We start from the raw sequence: 19,604 nt of genomic DNA, 5'->3' as shown, positions 1-19,604 counted from the left end.
TCTGGCAAGCACCTCTTGCTTTACGCCTTCATGCTGATAATCAAAAAGTCATTGAACACTATGGTTATATGTATAAAGGAATCTTTTATCATTTTAACCTAAGCATGAGAGATTCCTTATTGGTGATGAGCCAAATGTTACCAAATAAAATCCTTTTTAAAAACTGGATATACGTATATAGAAGGGCTACTAGGTGGCCCAGTGGAAAACAACTTCCTGGGTTCAAATCTGGCCTCAGACCCTCACTGGCTGTGTAACTCTGGGCAAGTCAGTTAACCCCATTTGCCTCAATTCCTCATCTGTCAGGTGAGCAGAAAAAGTAGCTTTGCCAAGAAAGCCTCAATGGAGTCAGAGTCAGACAGGACTGAAAAGGCTGAACAAGAAAAACATAGTGACATCTTGTATTCTGTACAGCTTTTCAGGCAACTGTGGAACTGTAAAACTTAGGTATACTACAGAAAAGCACTTGCAAAAGCCTATCTATTCTATTCTCTTCTCACATTTTTATTAAGGACATAGCATATGATCATAGCCCTCAAAGAGATCTTAGGTCATGTAGTCCAACCCCTTTAATTTACAGTTGAGGAAAATGAGGGCCAGAGAATTTAAATGACTTTCAAAAGAAACATCATCATTGAGGACATGTACAACTAGAAAAAAAGTTGGTAACGACAGATAAAAGATACACATCCTGAATGTTACACTATTACTCACAAAATATTAAAAGGACTAGAAAAAGGCTGCTGGTGCTTTGATTACATCAGGAAATTACAGACTTAGAGCTGAAAAGGAACAGAGACCATCAAACCCCCATTTAAAGGTGAAAAAAAAACCAAAGGCCAGAGAAGTGAAGGATCCTGTGCAATCTTGTCAGAGTAAATGCAGCCAGTGACCAAGCCCATGCCTTCCTCGCACCCCAACCCCCTAATTCTCCATTAAACCACAATGCTTACTTCACAGAGGGCTTTTTGAAAGACACAAAAAAAAATAACTCCTAACGACCAGACATAGGTTGTGACCTATAACGGGTACAAAAATTATCCACGCCAATGACATGACAGATGGATGGAAGTACTTAGAAGAAATGGATCCAGGCAAAAAACACACACACACACGCCTTTACAGAATTGTCCAACCTATGCAGAACTTACTGCTTTCAGAAGACAAAAGAGGAAAAATGGCTTCTAGCTCCATGTTCTTTGTCACTGTCAGCCTGCAAACCCTTCTTTAAGGAAAGTGGAAGAGATATATTGTTGTAGAATAAGGCAAAAAAACCAGATTTTTCTTATCCACGAATGCCTCAATGCTGCCCCCTTCAAGGCAGCAAGTATTATATGATGACCCAAGAAAAGCAAGGTTCTTGACAGGTGAAAAGAAAGCTTGTAAAAGGAAGATGTATGCTTGGTTTCCCCTCATAATGGGAGAAAAGACAACCCAGAATATAGCAGCCAGTACTGTTTAATTCTATTAGTCTTTTTATTGATTCTTGTTTAATTTAAATTCTTAGGAACATTCAATTAAAAATTTGCTCTGAGGAAGAAGGGGATTGTCAGTTTTTACAATTAAAACATGTTTGGAAATGCTGTTTCAGTGTAAGGAGGGAGAAGCTGTAAGAGATAGAAAAAAAAATTCCCCCTGACGATTTAAATTACAAATGGTGCTTGCTATTCATTTCAAAATAAGATTTCAGTTAATAAGGAATTTTAGAAATCCTTCCTCTTTTACCCCCTACCCCCTAAAATGGATAAAACCTTAACATATCTAAAATGCAAGTGGTATTTTTCCAAAACGAAATGAAATCAGCTTTGAAAAGAGATGTTGGGAAAACCCGGAAAACACAAGCAGGAGGTTCGAGCTCAAACATCTCGGCATCCTGCACTGCCCTCCAGGGGGTCTCATGGCACACGTCTCAATTTCCACCTGCCCGCCCCGCATGAACAAAGCCACCACCGAAGCCCAGCCACGACCTCCGAGTTCTCCTCCAGGCTAGCCCTCGATTCTCGGATCTGCTACTTACTGTGTGACAATGGCCCAGTCACCACCCCTCTCCGGACCTTCCCCAGCCGCTGACCCCTACTCCTCGGACATGCCACTTACACCTCCTTGGGCTGCTTTCACGAAGAAGGTAAAATGAGGGAATTGGCCTGGAGGGCCTTTGCGGTCCCTCCCAGCCTTGGATCTGGCCTGGATCAGTCCTAGAGGCAAGGAAAGCCGGTGACCATCAAGGAAGAGCTGGATGCAGACGTTGCTGCGGACGCTTAGCGGAGGTACGACCCTTAAGGGCTTAAGCGTCTAAGACTCAGTTTATCCTTCTGCACAGGGGAGATGGAAACAACAGCGCTACGCTCGCTCGCAGGTCGTGGGGCGGGGGGGGGGGGGGGGGGGGGGGGAAGGGGGGCGGTAATGGGGCTGAGGAAGCGAAGGTCCCTTGCAAACCACGAAACGGCGTAATTATCAGTGTCGGCCGGGTGAACCGAACCGCCAGCCCTTCGCGCCTGCTCCGCCCCGGGCCTGGCCCAGGAAAGGCGAGAAGGTGGGGTGGGGTGGAGAAAAAGCGGTAATTTCCCCTGCCCCGCTCCCGCTCGTCCCCGCCGCTCACCTCGTAAGACCGCGGGCCAAAGAAGCCGTGTCAGAGACCCCGGAGTCGCAGAGGCTGCGGGCAGCGAGCAGGTCCTGTGCGCACAGTGTCAGGACGGCGCCTGCGCCGCTTCACGCGCCGCGCCGACCGTTTACGACCCGGGCCGAGGCTACCAGGCCGCCGGGCTCCCCGGGAGGCGGAGCGAATTTAGCCCCTCCTTCATGCTCTAGCACCCCCGCCGCAGATTCCAGACGGCGGCGTCAGTACCCCTCGCGGAGCGGGGCGGGGGTCACCGAGGTTTTCAAAGGCCCCGGAGCCGACAGGAGAGGACAACCAAGGCGGGGGCGATTTAGGGGAGTCTCGGGGACCTCGAGGAGCATGATGGGAAGACAACGAGAGGGTGACGAATCGTGAAGTGGCGAAACGCACATCTTTTGTCTTCTAGGGCACGGGAAGGCCGTCACTTCCGGCAACAATAGGAAACGTCAAAACTCGGACAGGCGGCGACTAGGGCCGCCGCAGCGGGAGCGGCGCTGAGCTGGAGGCGGCGGGAGTTGCGCCCGGTGCGGACATCACCACCACCACATCTCTCCCCTTCCCCTCCTCGGCTGAGGCCGTAGAGCTCGAACCGGCTTCTCCATGGCCTGGACAACCGTGCCCGGCTGAGCCGCTTTCCAGTTGGCTGAAGCCACCCTCCTGAGGCTGAGTCGTCGCGGCGGCGGTGGGGATTGCAGGTGGCTCAGGTACAAACCCCAGTTTGTCCGTTTCCCTCCCCCCACCCGTTCCCCACCCCCACCCGGCGGCTGCTTCTCCTCCCACCGGAGGCACCTGGTTACCTTATCTGCCTGCATGTGGGCAAAGGCTGACCGACCTGCGTTAGGCAGTGACCAATAGCAGTCGTCATCTCCTCGAGTGACGGCGCGTCAGCCAATGACCGTGCGGGATTCGGGGTGTTGGGGAGGCGGGAAGCTGTAACTCGTCTCTGGGGTCGTAGACCCTGGAGACTGGGTGTCAGTCCCGGGAAGAGGCGAAGGAAGCTCTGCCTTCACCCTTAAGTCTGGCACTCAGGTAGTGGGAGCATCGTTCTGCCCCTAAAACCTCCCTGGAACAAAGACCTGGGAGTTCTTGTCTCAAGAATGCCAGCAACACACCCAGCTGGGCAGGACTCGCCCCTTGAGCCTCTTCAAAGGGATTGCCGCTTTTACACCTGGCATCCTGATACTTAGAAAAAATCTCTTCAGTATTCGTTTTAGTGACAAGATTAGCACCAGCCCTCCGAGACGGGAATGATCGGAATTATCAGATACTCCAGTACTCCCAGCACCTGTCATTTAAAATAAATTCTCTTATGTTTCCTTGCCCATTCACTTCATTTTTAAGAAAATAAATTTTGTTGAGATCTTTAGTGTTTTTCATTACCAGAGTTTCTCACAGTGTTATCCATCCTTTCAGCCTTTCTAAAATGTATTACACGCCATCCTACTTTCTTTTTTAAACGTTTTTGTGCTCTTTTTCTTAGATCACTGAAACTTCAAATGGCTCCATTATAATAATTACAACGAAACAAAATAAATCAAAAAAAGTTACCCATCCTTTCTGTCTTCTAAAACTGTATTCCCTTTAAAACAAAAGGCACCCTAAGTTCACGTCAAAGTATTGGTACTGAAATTATTGGTCTGATAGTGCAACCCTGTTTCCTTTGTGAGTGAAATATGAATCTTTCAAAAGTAAAATTGTCTTGTTTTTATGTCGTCTAAATTTTCCCCTGTTCCTCAGCCCCTTTTAAAAAGCCTTACCACATAACGTTTTTTCAAAAAGAATAAAAGGAAGAGAGAAAAAAAATGCATCAACACATTGAAAAAATCTGAAAATACATGCAGTTGTTTCACATCCTTTGGAGATGAGGAGTGAGAGCATTCCAGGCACTGGGAACAGATGGTGAAAAGGCCTCGAGTCAATAGGTGGAGTGTCTTTTCATATCTCCTTTGAGACTATGCTTGCTTTTTGTAATTTTTGTTAAATCTTCATTTCAAAGGCTTTTAGGTTCTTTCCAATGAATCATTTTGAGCCTACCAAAGGTTCTTAATTTCAGAACTGTTCAACATTTCATAGTACTTACTACTTCATTTATTACATATGCTGAACCTCATACTTAATAGCAATTTATGTTCCTATCAAGTTTTTATAAATAGGTGAAAAGGGTAGCCCTCCTTTCTGTTTCACAAGAAATAATCACCAAGACTTTCACTGCAGTGGAATTAGTAATCCAGGTCTTTAATTAAGTATTCCATTGTCACTCAAACACATTACAAATCCTTTAATTGATTGAGTTTCTATTTTTCAAATGAAGGTGAGGCAAACCAAATGGTTTGTCTTTGGTAAGCATTAGCATTATTCATTAGCATTGAAATTTACATAGTAGTTAGACCTATTTTACTTAATTGTGTTATTTTAGTTCAATAATGTTCCAAATGAATTGATGAATATCCTAATATCATGAGTCTGCCCCCCCATCCAAAATGATGCCATTGTTTCAAAATGTGTATATTAACTTGCTTGCAAGTTCTACAAATACTTTTCACATTAGATTGCTGCCTTTGATTCTTAATCATCTTCCACCTTTGGTTATTATCACTTTAGGAAATTCAGTATTAAAGAACCAGGGTTGAGATATAGTCCATTCCAAAGATATAATAGTTACTTAAAATACTTTTTGAAGATAACCTTGTAGTTTCTATACATTGCTAGCTAGAGATTGAAACAATAGGGATGGCATGCTTGCCTGTACTATTTTTTCCCCCTGGTCTTTTGCCTTAAATATGTAAGACTAGCAACCAAACCTGATTCTGCTATCTTTTATGCAGGGGTTTAAGGACATAGACCAGGTATTGTCTTAATGATCATATTTTACTTGTGTAACAAAGAGACAAAAATAATAATCCTAATAATTCTTGGCTGTTCTGGTTAAAAATAAATGAGTCCATTTAAAAAAATTTATAGACTGTGATAAAATGTAAGTTTTAAGAAAACAGTGATATAGTAAATCTTTGCAAAATTTAAAAAAAAATACAAGGTGTGTGCTTTTTAGTAACAAAAACTATTCTTGCAGAGCCAGACCTCTAAATTTAATGAGAGCTTTTTTATGTCTTTGTATGTACCTCATGACCTTTTGGTACTTAACTGTTTGCCTTTTCTACTTATAAGACCCCTTGTGGACCTAGACTTCTTTCATTCTTCTACAATTGTTGCCTTTAAGTTTAGGGAGTGAATGGTTATCACTTTTTTTTATCTGTTCAGTCTGTTCTGGACTACTTTGGTGGTCTACTATTTTTTAAGGAGAGAAATGAAATGCCTGAAGTAATAACTCCCCATAGAATCCTTTTGTTTTCTATTCTTTTAGAATAATCTTAGGAGATCTCATTTAAAGATTATCAAATTAGAGTAATTTCAGATCCATTTGCTAAGCTACCAGCATTTCAGAAGCTACAGATGTAAAAAAGATATTTTATTCACTTTTAATTGGTAATTTCATGGTTCTCAATTTCATATTTTTCAAGCTGAAATAGCATAAGATTTCCTTAATGCTTTAGAAATATATTGGATGCAGAAAATAGGTTACTTTAAAATTATGCCACTACTTTGACACCAAAGACATGCCACAGTTTAGAATGAGTGCTTTAAGTGAGCCTGTGTATAGATTAATCAGTGTATGCCAAAGATTTAATATTAGTTAAGTGATAGTGGAATGGATTTGCCCCAGACCAGTTCAGGAAGCAGAATATTTCATTCATCTTTGAGTAATCTCAATTCTGTACTCAATTCTCTTCCATTTCAATCCCCAGAAAAATCAATCATTTTTTAATTAGATGCAGTTGTTCCCAAAGCCATGTAATGTGTGTGAGCACTTAACAGCTTACATAAACTGACAGAGGAGAGTTAGTCACCTTTTCCTATTGCTCATACAAAATAGTAATTTATTTAATTTTTAACTCATATAAATAATATTTTCATTTAAAAATGCTACATATCTTATAATACAGTTGTAAGCATTAGAGTACTGTTTAATGTATCATCCAATGACTATTGTAAAATATTCCTGGAAGTAATATATAATAAGATTTCTTGGAAATAATAAAATGTGGAATGTTAGGAATATATTTCTGTTATTACATTTGAAGAAATATGAAAAACTTAATTTGTCATAAAAAACTGTACAATAACATGCCAAACTCTAAAGTAGAAACTTTTTTTATATAGTTATGCTATAGCAAACAAAAAAATTCTTCAATAAAATGATTTAAAAGATCATTTAGGCCTTCTACAAACTTAAATCTGAAGCAGAACACTCAAGAAACCATTCTTAGTAATATATACTAAATTTATTCATGTTGTTAGTACAATTGCCTGGAATTATTTTTTCAGCCTTCTTTGTATCGCATTTTTGATGTTAGCTCCCCAACAGTGGAGCACAAAAGACTGGATTTTACTATCCTTTGCTTACTTGGCTAAAGAGTGCAGGAACCTTATACTACCACAGCTCTGCTCTAGGCTGATATAGTTCAGGTATTTGATTTTTAAAATGCTTTAGATTGTCTGGGAAGTAGTTATTCTAATTTCTTTATAGCTCATTAAGCTTTTTAAGAAGTGAAGTAATTGCATTTAAATTGAAAATGAAACATTTCTGCTTTACCTTTCTTAAAATGGGAAAACTTTTTTCTCTTTACCCTCCCCAAAACCTATTAAAGCCCACTTAAAAAGAGTTCATTTTTCCAAAGTAACTTTTTCCAGTTTAATTGTTCTGTTTTACAGTATTTTAAAATTTTCAGAATCATATCAAATTTTTTTTCAAGTAGAATGAATACAAATAAGTAATATTTTTGAGTTTTAAAGCAAAATTCAATTTGAGAATTTGTCTTAAGTTCACTTGTACATTTTTTCATTTTTACCTGATCTTTGTTGATTAAAAATAACCACTGTTTTTGTAACAATTACATTCAATGAAAAGTAATTTTAAGTTAAAATTCTGATATATTTTATCTTATTTTTAGTAGCTAGTCTACTAAAGAATGCTAAAAACTCTGATTTATGCATTATTCTTTCATTACAACATGCATTTATAATACAATGTACATTTAATTCAGGTTGTCGTAATTGATGATTTAACACCATCAATCTAACCTTTGATTTTTAATTAAAATATTATTATTTAATTTGGGGATAAATGAGTTTTACCTTTCTGCAACATTGCAAAAGCAGTCTTGTGTAGTGGAATTTTTCCTACATTTAGAGCAAGAAGAGCTCAATTCTAGTCCCAAATCTGCCACTAAAGTAGTTGTGTGGACATTAGGCAAGTCATTTAATGGTATTGGGCCTTAGCTTCCTTCATTTGTAAAATGAGAAAGCTGGACTACATAACCTTGGGCTGAATGAATGTACTTTCTGCTCTAAAATTGTATAGTACTATTAAATGCAGTATACTTAAATTTTTCAAGTTTCAAGATTCATATTGTAACTTTTTTATTTTGTCACTTAATAAACAAAAGCTTCATCTTTTCGACAATATATTGGGAGGGAAGTATTGAGTTTGATGGTTGGAGTAATGAGGGCTTTTGCTGCTTCTGTTGACTCACAAAATCATCTAAAGCAAGTCACTTTATTTTGCATCAATTTATGTATGTCACCTTTCACTTATGTGAGTATTACAGTGCTCTCTATGATGTATAACCTTTTTTTTTGAACCAAAAACAGGCACACCTTATGAGTTTGAGTCTCTTGTATTTTCACCTAAAATTGACCCAACTAGAACTCCCATCATGACATATGTAGTCCATGTTGTTACATATGTTTAACTGTAGTGTTTGAATTTTTTTTTTCAAAAAAGAATTACTGTAAATTATTTGAGGATTTAGAAGGTGCTGATACTTGATCCATAATGGCTATGATGACTCAATGGAGAAGTGACTGTTTTGTTTTGTCAAAACTTTTTGGAAGCAATTCACTTAATATTTGAGTACTACAGAATAATAGGTGGCACTCAACTCAGGAGTTAGTGTCAGAAAGGACCTTGAAGGTCATCTTATCTCACACCCACATTTTACAGAGAAGAAACTGAGGCCCAGAAAAGCCAAATGACTTGCCCATAAGTTATACACAGCCAATAATGAGAAGAAACAAAATTTTAACCCAGGTCTTCTGACACAAAATGTAATGTTCCATTGTACCATACCATTATTACAGCATTAAACTTGTCTCTTTAAACATCAGTGTTAAGTATTCCATATTTATTAGCCCATATTTAGCAATCAGTCTGCCAATAAAGACTTCCCCTTTATTCATTAAGGAAAAAGCTTAGAACAGAATGAATATTGATCTTCAAGTAGTTGAAGGATTATCATGTTGAAAAGAGATTAGTTATTCTGCTTGGGCATTTGTAGGTAGATATTTACAAGTAGGAAAATTTCTGTCCAGCATAAGGAATAATTTCCTTAACATTTAGAACAACCCAAAAGTAGAATTGGCTATTCAAACAAGGAAATTTTAAAGTAGAGGCTAAATGACTGTTTATCAGGGATGTTATAGAAGGAATTCATGCATTAGGTTGGTGGTGTGCTAGATGACACCTAAAGTCCCTTCCAATTCTTATTATATAGTCTGGCTTCCTGCACCAAATTCTAATCTCAGGAAATTTTATAGCTTTCAAAATGGACCTTTTCTTAAATTGAATTCAAGCACATTATGGCATGTGAAATTTTTAAAAAAATTATTCTGGCCTGTAGTTTTATGTATTTAAGTGCTAAAGACATGACTACTACAATTAGGGGAAATATGAATGTTCCCTATGAACACATGGTTCTTCGGGATTCCCAGGAATTGGTAAAAACTGCAGCAATTGCGAAAGATATATTGTGGATTTATTGATAATAGCCATCATTATATATTTGTGTGTATATGTATGTATATATAGGTATATATATATGTATATATATACCTACGTACACATACACATATATGATGATCATTGGAAATCTTCAGTCTTGCTGTTTACGTATTTCAGGTACTAAAAACAACACTGAAGATTCTGAGGGTTGATAAGATCATATCAATATTTGACCCCAGGTTCTTTCTGCTTTAGCCTTTCTTCAAACCAGATGAATGGAGTCCATGAACTTCTTATATTTTGATAACTGTTTTTTTTTTTAATATAATTGATCTTCTTTGTAAGGGATTCACGAAACTGCTAGGGGATTAATGTCATGAAAAAGGGTAAGAACCCCTGCTAGTTCAGTACTTTTATTTTTTAGCCAGGGCAGCTGAGGCCCACTCAGAGAAATGAAAGACTTGCCTAAATGGCACAGCTGGGATTCCAGTTCTGGTATCCTGCCCTCTTTGATTTTTACCAGTGATATCTAGACCACTCCATAGTGTTGAACTTGCCAAATTTTTTAGATCACTGGAAGAAGGTGGTGTTAGGCTACTTCATATTTAATCACCAACTAATGCATTTAAGAAGAGCAGGAAATTATGTATAAGCTTATAACATCAGTTACTTTAAGCGTTAACATAGAACAATTACAAAGGCATACTAAATTGGGCTCAAGTTAGTGACATTTTAAAATATAGGCTGTTTTAAAAGAAATTCAGTCTTCTTACTCTCAAAATGCATATAATATCATACATACAATAAAGGACAAAATTGGGAAGTAGTTGAACTTTTTCCTCTTTGTCCCCTACCTAACCATCTTTAAACATTTCCCCCATTTTACTGTTCCCTTTTTCTTGTGTCTATGGGCATCTTGGTATTTGGAGTATTTGCATTTTGAAAAAATATCAGAATGATGAGAACAATCTGTAAACCAGGGAATGACTTTCTACTGTTGGAATTTAGGGTACTGTGGTTCCTGTGGTGAGGTTGTTTCGGGGTAGGTAAAACTTTTAGCCCCCTCAAACAATTCCACATAGCTTTGACATGTAACTAAGATCGGAGAGATAACCAACCGTAGTCTGGTAATGAGGCTAGCCAGATTCTGAATGATCTTGCTTTAATGACTAGATATAACTTGTAATTAACATATCCCATCTTAAGGAGTACTATTTATTGCTTACTTTGCAATCATATTCTTTATAAATGAGTATTTTTAATATGTTTGAAGGTGGCTTAATCTTTTAAGTAATAAAAGTCCATTTATATTTTTATATATCCTCTTTTGTCTATTTCTATATTTTCCATTCCATGTTTTCACTTCGCAGAGGTAAAACTGAGCCCATTCTTTATTTAAGTAGATGAAATTCTAATCGCTTTTTCACTGTACAAAGATAGCTTTATGTAATACAGTTAATTACTGGAACAGGAGTGTGAAAATGAGGACTGCTTCTGTAGAGTCAGGATATATCTTAGTTTTGTCTGAGTGAGTAGTATAAGAAAAGGTCAGTCAGAAATGTGGTTGATTTAACAAGGAAATAGAGTAGCAAGTCATTTAACCCGGATTATAATGGATTAAAGCAAGGGAGCCAAGGTAGAAGTAGAAGAACCTAAATTTGACATGAAGGGATCACATGTAGCCATACATTTATACCAACCACATGCAAATCGAAATGATACGAAAACATTTTTTCTTCTTAGACATTTCCTTTCTGCATGGCTACCCAGTATAGGTGTGCAGTGTTTTGAAAAATAAAACAAAAAAGAAAAAATGATATCAAAACAAAAGGAAAGAAAAATACTTCTTTTCAGAGCCCCTCCTTTTTTTTTGAGGAGAGAGGGCTATCTTACAGGAAACTACAAGGCAGAGAAGCTAATGAAGAGGATCTTAAATTTATAACCAAATTTGGACAGGTCATAGGAAAGAAAAATGGTTCAATCATTTTCATGGCTTTTTTTGCTAGGTAGCTATTTATGGGTAATGTAGTTATAGTAGTTTTTGTGTGCCTCAGTTGAAGATACAATAAAATTTTGCTTATCGGAATACCAGAATCACTAAGACTTAAACCCAGAAGTAAGCCCAAAAAGTCTTTAGTGAGATAACAACAGATATTGAACAACTGGGAGCTAAGGTGAAAACAGCCAAGAAAAGCTGAATGCCCATGTTTTACTTAGGTTTCTATAACTGGACACAGGACACAAGAAGGAAAAAAGAAAAATGAATAGTAGAGGGGAAAAAACCCCAGAAATTAGGACACAAAGCCAGTAAGCACCAAATACTCCAACAGCAGAGAAACTAGCCAGACATAACAGAATCAGAAGATGGAGAGGCTTCACAGGTTTGCAGGGCATATCACTAGCTCCCTTTGCTCCATTTTGTAGCCCTCAGAGGCACAGGTTCAGAGTACTTGTGTATAGAATAGGACATGGTAAGGCAGTTGTAGAGAGTAAGGGAGTGATGCAGTAAGATATTAGGAAAGGACAGCAAAAAAAATTTCTCAGAAGCCTTTAAGCTGGTAACATAAAGACAATGTTTTTCTTTCATCCCTCAGATGTTTATTGAGCTTTTACTTTGTATGGACCTGTGATAATAATAAACACTGTGGGGATGCAAAAAAGTCTTCTATCAAGGAGACAAAAACATATATAGAGGTAACTAGAGTACAGGATTGAATAGAAATACCTTAAGAAAGGTGCCAAGTATTCATTGGAGTTCAAAGGAGACAATCCTTCCAACTAGGGAACAGAGCTATGTTTATATACAATGCTTAAGAAGCCAGAGTATATGAAACAATTTAGAAAGATTTCTATTTTTTTTAGTGCTTATAATTTAACTGTTTTTGTGCTTGCTTTGAATGCCTCATTCCCTAACAGTGCTGAAAAAAAAAATTGAGATTTTACTATGATGCTAGTTATGTTCACAACTCTTGGAGAAAAAATTTACTGATCCAAATTCTTTTGGGAAACTTAAGTTATTTCCTGAGTATAAATAAGCCATATTGTTAGTGTATTTATGGATTCTTTAAAGAGTGAATTTGACTCTAAAGGTTCATTAACTGGCAAATGGATATTTTTAACCTTCTTACCTTGTGTGGAATTCCTGAGAAGAAAGGTTTTGTTTGAAGCAAGTTTTTAAATTGGGCCTACTTATGCCCTTTCATCTATATGCCAGAAAAGGCAGCCAGGAGTTACTAAAATTTTGTGGCAAGGACCCAAGTCAGGTAGGCCAATAATTTCTTGGATCCTTGGCTCTACAGCCTTTTAAATTAAGGGAAAAAATACTAATTCATTTGCAATAAAAACGTAGCCAACTACTGCCACTGTCAGATTGTTAAGTTGATATGGTGCCAAAGAGAATTATTCATTAACATTTCTATAATGGGTTAAAATCATACTACATACAATAGTGTTAGATATAGAGTATTTGGAGTTTGTTTTATCTCATTTTCAAGTTACTTAGATTTATACCACAGAAATGTCACAAATGTATATGTACTATGTATTCTTCTCTGCCCTTTAATGAATGATTCAGGATGTCAAAGGTTATTCAGAAAATGATTTGCTCTCAACTATATGCACTAATGAGGAGAGAACAGAAATAATCTTCAGTTCTTGGATTTTATGGTATTATATAACTATTCTCCTTGGAGGAGTGTTAGAGCTGGAATTGATTGTGTATATCATATAATACAGTACTGTTGGAGGAGAGAAAACAAAGCTTTGCAGTATGTGAATGGCATACCCAAGGCCATACAACTAGATCACTACAAACTGGTACCTAGGTCTCCTAGTCAATACTGTTCTTCTACTATACAGTATGGCCCTCTGTACTTATTTATGACTGTGTTAGTTCTAGCTGTTTGTCAATTTTGAAACATCTTTTCAGAAACATCTTTTAATATCATTTTTTAAGTTTAGGAAACAATACAACAAAAACATTTATTTGGAAGAGAAGTTACCTGCTATATAATCCATTCATAATAATTAGGATCATCCCTAGAAGGATACATGGCCTGGAACAAATAACACTGTTCTACCAATTTTTATACCCATGGCATGAGATGAAAAAGCACATCATAGAAATGAGCAAAATTTAGGCTGGAATGTAAACTCCCTCTCCTTGGCATAGGTTTGACAAATGAGTCCTTTCTCTCTCTTCTCTAAAATCTAGATTTAACCCTACTGGGGTTTTTAGCGTGTCCCAGAGTTGCTAGTGAATAATCCTTTGGAAGTTTTGCTCTTAGTGTTTGTTTTTAAATTATCAGCTACCAAACCCACATGTCTCTTCCTGCTAGCTCTCTGTCCTAATCAGGCATCATAATGGTACTGCCCTCCCAAACCCTGGGCTTAGGACTCAGATTTGCCATACCCCATGGATGGTTATAATAACTGTAACCTTACAGGAATAGACTAGGTAGATGCCTACTGGGAATTTTTAAAAAATCATCAACTAACGTCAAGTGTCTTAATAAAACTTCAACCACTTTAATTATCCTGATTATCATATCTTGTATCACATAAAGACAAGGAAGACTATCCATAAAAGACAGTAGAATAACGTCCTGAATTAGAACACACCACAACTCAAATTTATACTGTTTCCTGTTAAACAATATATTACAGCAATAATTTTAAAAACTTTTCAAGATGAGATTTTTAGGTTAAATTCATGTTAAAATTCATATAATATAATATGATTTACTGTATAACGGCTTTTTAAGCCCTTTCTGTGTTTGATATGATATGGCATAATAGAAACCTAAGTTTCCTGTAATTGATTCTGCTATTTTTTTTAAAGTTTTGATTTTATTTATATTAATATTTACATATCTTCAGCTCCATCTTAGGAAATATAAAACACATTGTCTATGTCTGACATTCATTAAAATTGAATAAATGTATTATGATCCTCATAGTAACTGGAAAATTAAAAATAATTGACCACTTTTAATTTCTACTGGTCATCTTTCCGTGACTATTTTGATTATTCTAAAGGAAAGAAATATGATAACTGTATGAACACAAAAGTCACCAGAACTTTTGTTTTAATAACAAATTTCAAATGATGTGCTATATTAAATAAACTTAACATATCTTACAATTTATAGATTAAAAAAATTCATTTAGCTTTAGGTCAGTTTAGCAATTAGACTAGCATTTTAAAACATTTTTTTATTGTGTGTAAGTAGCAAAAAGAGAAAAGAGGTAATTAATCAGTCAGTAAATATTTATTAAGCATCTACTGTGTGCCAGGCACTCTGCTAAGTAAAAAAATCATCTGTGATTTGCCAGCATCCTGAAACATATAACGAAAGGTACTTGAATCATTTGAGAATATTTACTTTTTTTTTCCACCTTAAAGTTTAAGCTGTGAGGCTTCAGGCAAAAAGTTCTTAGGGGAAAGAGGGAGCAAGCTATTAAAATTCATCTAGGTGACACAGACTTCAAGTCAGGAAGACCTGAGTTCAAATTTAGCGTTTGACATTTACTAGCTTTGTGACCCTGGGCAAGTCACTTAAGCTGTTTGCCTCGGTTTCCTCATCTGTAAAATTGGGAAGATAATAACACATACCTTCCAAGATTGGTGTGAGGATGAAATGAGATAATAATTGTAGTGTTCAGCACAATGGCTGACACATACATAAATGTTAGCTACTACTAATATTAGTATTAAATTGTCATAATGCTTCATTACTTCCTCAACTGATTTTTTTTCAACAGACCTTAGTGGTATATCACAAAGTATGTGATTTATTGAAGACTTATTAACTCACAAAATGTACAAATAAATGAGATCTTGTCTTCTCTCACCCCTAAAATAACAACCACTTTGGACTGATAGCTTTCTTTTTTTTTTTTTTAGGGGGAAAGGCAGGGCAATTGGGGTTAAGTGACTTCCCCAAGGCAACACAGCTAGTAAATGTGTCAAGTGTCTGAGGCCACATTTGAACTCAGGTCCTCCTGACTCCAGGGCTAGTGCTCTACTCACTGTGCCACCTAGGTGCCCCAACTGATAGCTTTCTTTCAAATCCTAGTCTATATTTTCAAATTTCTCAAAATTTTCTGAATTCTTAGCTTTTTGTTTAGTCCTCATTCTGCACAGGTTATTAAAACCAAACTTATAGTTAAGAATTTGCTCTGAAAGTATTGGGCTATTTTAATAATCCTGTTTAGTACTTGATTTTTAAAATTTTTATCCTCATAATTTTGCATACCTTTATACCCAACGCAACATAAGTCCTTTGAAAGTCTATAAGATCATAGATTTGGAGCTGGAAAGAACCTGAGAGTCTATCCAATTGAACTCTTATTTTACTGATGAAGAGATGGGACATGGAGAAGTTAAATGTCTTATTCAGTGTCACACAGTTTGAGGCAGGACTGGAGTTGGAGTTCCTTGAAGAGGAACAAATCATGAAAATGTTAATTGTTGTAAAAAGCTACTATAACATAAAATTTTCCTTTTTTCTTTACTAACAAAAAGTTGTGTTTTGTTTTTTTTAAGAAACTACTCATCTTTTCCTCAGCATCTCCTTGGGAAACTAGGTTATTTTTTAAAGTGTTCGGCTTTTTTTTCTGGGTAAACTCTAATTGTCCCTTTTAGTAAAAACAAGTTGTTACTGAAATATTTATCATTGAGATCTAGGTGTCTAATTTACAAGACTGCTAAATTAGACTTCAGGGCCTATGTTACATTTTATTACAGTCTACAACATAAGTGTAACTGGCAAGAATTAACAAAATAAAAGCCAGTTACACAGCTGTTACACATCTGGGATTTTGGTAAAAAGGGGGGTAGTTTAGCTTTGCTTCATTGTGATAAAAAGCAGGGTCTATGAACCTTTTTAACTAAAGTCTTGTGCTATAATCAGAGCTCTATTTAATACTGGCCTATAAGTCCATGTAATAATAATTTGTACGTCCTAAGGCCATTGCTAACTTTTACATATTACCATGTGAAAAATGATTATGTTAACTGCAGATTTTTAAAAATAGTTTGTTAGCAAACTAGAAGAGAGGTGATGGTCAAAGTAAACATTTCTACAACTTTCTTTGTCCCAATTTTACCATTGTCGTGTCTCCGAGCTAGCCTTGCAATGCCATACCAGTTTTACCATACATTCGTCAAGAAGTTTATCTTCAGACCAAGTGGTTGTCTAATACTACTTTATGTCAATTAGTTAATCCACTGGAAGGGGCATGTACCTTTTCATTTCTTTTCCTTATTATATTGCACTGCTCTTTTTCTGAATTTCACAGGCTCGCAGATGGGTCAAGGGCTGTGGAGAGTGGCTAGAAACCAGCAACTGCAACAGGAAGGCTATAGTGAACAAGGCTACCTAACAAGAGAGCAAAGTAGGAGGATGGCTGCTAGCAACATTTCTAATGCAAACCATCGAAAACAAGCCCAAGGGGGTATTGACATATATCATCTTTTGAAAACAAGGAAATCTAAAGAACAGGAAGGATTCATTAATTTGGAAATGCTGCCTCCTGAACTAAGTTTCACCATTTTGTCATACCTGAATGCAACTGATCTTTGCCTGGCTTCATGTGTTTGGCAGGACCTTGCTAATGATGAACTTCTCTGGCAAGGGTAAGTTTTTTGGGCTTGTCTGTTTGTTATCCTTTTTGAGGTTTAAAAAAAAAAGTTTAATTGATAACCTTTTGGGCTTTACATCACATTCATGTTTAAATATTACTCCTCTCCACCACCAGGCCAGCCTTTTCTTGGCAAGCCTAAGTTATTGTAAACCCAACACTACATGGTATAAAAATAATTACATTTGCACCATAATTTCAAAGTGTTCTCTTTAAATCAAAGATTCATGTGATAAAAATTTCTATTAGATTTTGCCGAATGAGTTCACATGCACATTTTATCTTATTTCAAAATAAACCACCAGTAGACCCAATATCTGACATTTGGAAAACAGTGATAGTACAAAAAGAGAGAGCGTTTTTTTACTTGTTAATTAAAAGAAAGGTTACTTGATCAGGAGGAGGAAAGGTAACATACTCTTTTACTTTGTAAATTTAATCTGTACCAAAAACAGAGTGAACTCTCAGGATGGGTTTCTCATTTAAGGGTGTCTGAAATGATCATACTTTTCTTTGATTTGTTTTCATTATGTTTATGACATTTTCCACAAATGAGTCTGGGTGTTACTGAGTAAGTTTAAAACAAACAAACATAAAATGTCTCAGTAGTAGATAATCCAAAAACCATATTTTAGACATTAGTAGCAAACACCATCTCTACCAGTCCTTTTATCAAAGCTGCTAACACAGCAAAACTGACCAGCTGGAGTTTCATCTGCTTCTTATTTACCTCCGACCACCTACTGGTAAGTGCTAACGAGCAATGAAGTGACCAAATATTATCTGGCAGAAAGGGAAAAGCAAAAGGCCTGGACAGCAGAGCTCCTGAATATTTGAGAACTGAATGTAATGGACCAACACTTACATAGAAGTTAAAATGTAAACTGTAAACCTGAGAAAGTTGGCTGAAATATACTGTAAATTTAATGTATTATTGAAAAGAACGTTTAGCCACTTAAACTGACTACACAAACTAAAGACAGTATATCTATACGATTGTCTCAGGTTTACAGTGACCATGTCAAAGGCTACATTTTTTTGAACACTAAAAATTTGGCCAGGTTTATTACTGAAATTCAATTTTCACGCATTTTTCCTTCCTTCTAGATTTTAAAAATATAATTTTTCTTGAAAGTTTTCTAGAGTAAATTATTTTTTTAGATAAAAGAAGTCATTTTTTTAGAAATTTGTTAGCCTATGCCATGACTACTACAGCTCTTTTATCATAGGAGTAGAGCATCAGTACAATATATGTCTCTTAAATATAAATGTAATCTCTCAGTAAATAGTGTAATCAGTAATGTCTTCATGTTAATACCTTGTTTTAGGGAAAGTATATAAAGTTACATTCATTTTAACATAGTGTAGAAGTGAGTGAAAGCTCTAGTTCTTAGTTAACTGAAAAGAATTTTTAAAGCCATCAAAATAAATATCAAAAGTGAATAGTTTTATAATAAAATGTGGTTTTCTCATTAGATCTTATGAAATTGTAAATAACTTTAAAATATTACTATTAAATCAAAAAATTTTGGAGTGTGTGTAAGTGGAAATTAAAGTTTGTTAACACTAGTTCATTCTGATATTTTCCATTTGATATTTTGCTTTCAGCAAATGTAGAGGGTTTTCAGTTTATAATAAAATTAAGGATGACTTAGTTATCTGAATTTAATTTTAAACTTCATTTCTAAACCCATAATGGCTTAATTAATGCTTCTTTCCCTTTTGAGACTAAAATCTGAGTTTTGGTAACTTTTATTATCAAAGATAGTTTTGTCTATATGTTTTCTCCCCAAGTATTGAATTATATTCATCGTTTGATTTGAGGCTTATATATTGTTTGATTATGGTTCTTGGAATATATGTGTTTCATAAAATATTTGTGTTAACTTTTATGTGTATACTTATGCAGTAGAATTTATGTTCCTGAGTATAGGGACTGTTTTTATTTTTATTTTTTAAACCACATATGCTTTGCATCATAACAGGCCCTTAATAAAATATCAGTTTAAATTTTGTCATTAATTTGAATAATTATGCTTCAATGCTTATCAAATGCATGTTTTCATAAGCTTTGGTATTCCAGCCACTAACACCAGTCACAATCCCTCCAACATTAATACCATTATTCATGAGTATCTGTGACTGGAAAAAAAAAATCATCACTTGGTGGCCAAGCCCCTGGTAATGAGCCTCTCTACCACATAGAATAGTAGGGCCTGCAATAAAAGCCTTCCCAGCTTGGTATGACCTGTTCACCTATGCTTACTGATACAATCTTGAGGAATTCACGGTCACTTTCTTTGTCACAGTGAGGCCTCAGAACAGGACTTTTCTAGAGGATTTTCAGATATCTTAAATAATTTTATATAAAATAACATATATGGTATAATAAATAGCTAACATTTGTATGTTATATGCCCATTGCTAGGAGTAAGGAAGACTCCTCTTCCTGGGTTCGGATGTAGCCTCACACACTAGCTATGTGACCCTAGGTAAATCACTTAA

At 36.3% G+C, this 19,604-nt stretch overlaps 2 protein-coding genes across 6 annotated transcripts in view; one reads left to right on the top strand and one right to left on the bottom strand.

Annotated features, from left to right (window-relative positions):
- CEP44 (centrosomal protein 44) overlaps positions 1 to 3,427 on the bottom strand; it is a 67,950-nt gene extending 64,523 nt beyond the window's left edge. For 2 of the 5 annotated variants that reach the window (XM_036762566.1, XM_036762565.1), the window contains exon 1: positions 2,600 to 3,427. The gene's annotated coding sequence lies outside the window, so the exon portion shown is untranslated. The remainder of the gene's footprint in view (positions 1 to 2,599) is intronic. The other 3 variants (XM_036762563.1, XM_036762564.1, XM_036762567.1) reach the window with 2 other exon arrangements.
- FBXO8 (F-box protein 8) overlaps positions 2,719 to 19,604 on the top strand; it is a 54,181-nt gene continuing 37,295 nt past the window's right edge. The window contains exons 1-2 of the mRNA XM_036762569.1: positions 2,719 to 3,321; positions 16,758 to 17,094. Coding sequence (XP_036618464.1) covers positions 16,766 to 17,094 — 329 coding nt within the window. The 5' untranslated portion in view covers positions 2,719 to 3,321; positions 16,758 to 16,765. The remainder of the gene's footprint in view (positions 3,322 to 16,757; positions 17,095 to 19,604) is intronic.

This window comes from Trichosurus vulpecula, chromosome 6, assembly GCF_011100635.1.
Source record: "Trichosurus vulpecula isolate mTriVul1 chromosome 6, mTriVul1.pri, whole genome shotgun sequence".
Lineage (NCBI taxonomy): Eukaryota > Metazoa > Chordata > Mammalia > Diprotodontia > Phalangeridae > Trichosurus > Trichosurus vulpecula.
This window is presented reverse-complemented; position numbering and strand designations above follow the sequence as displayed.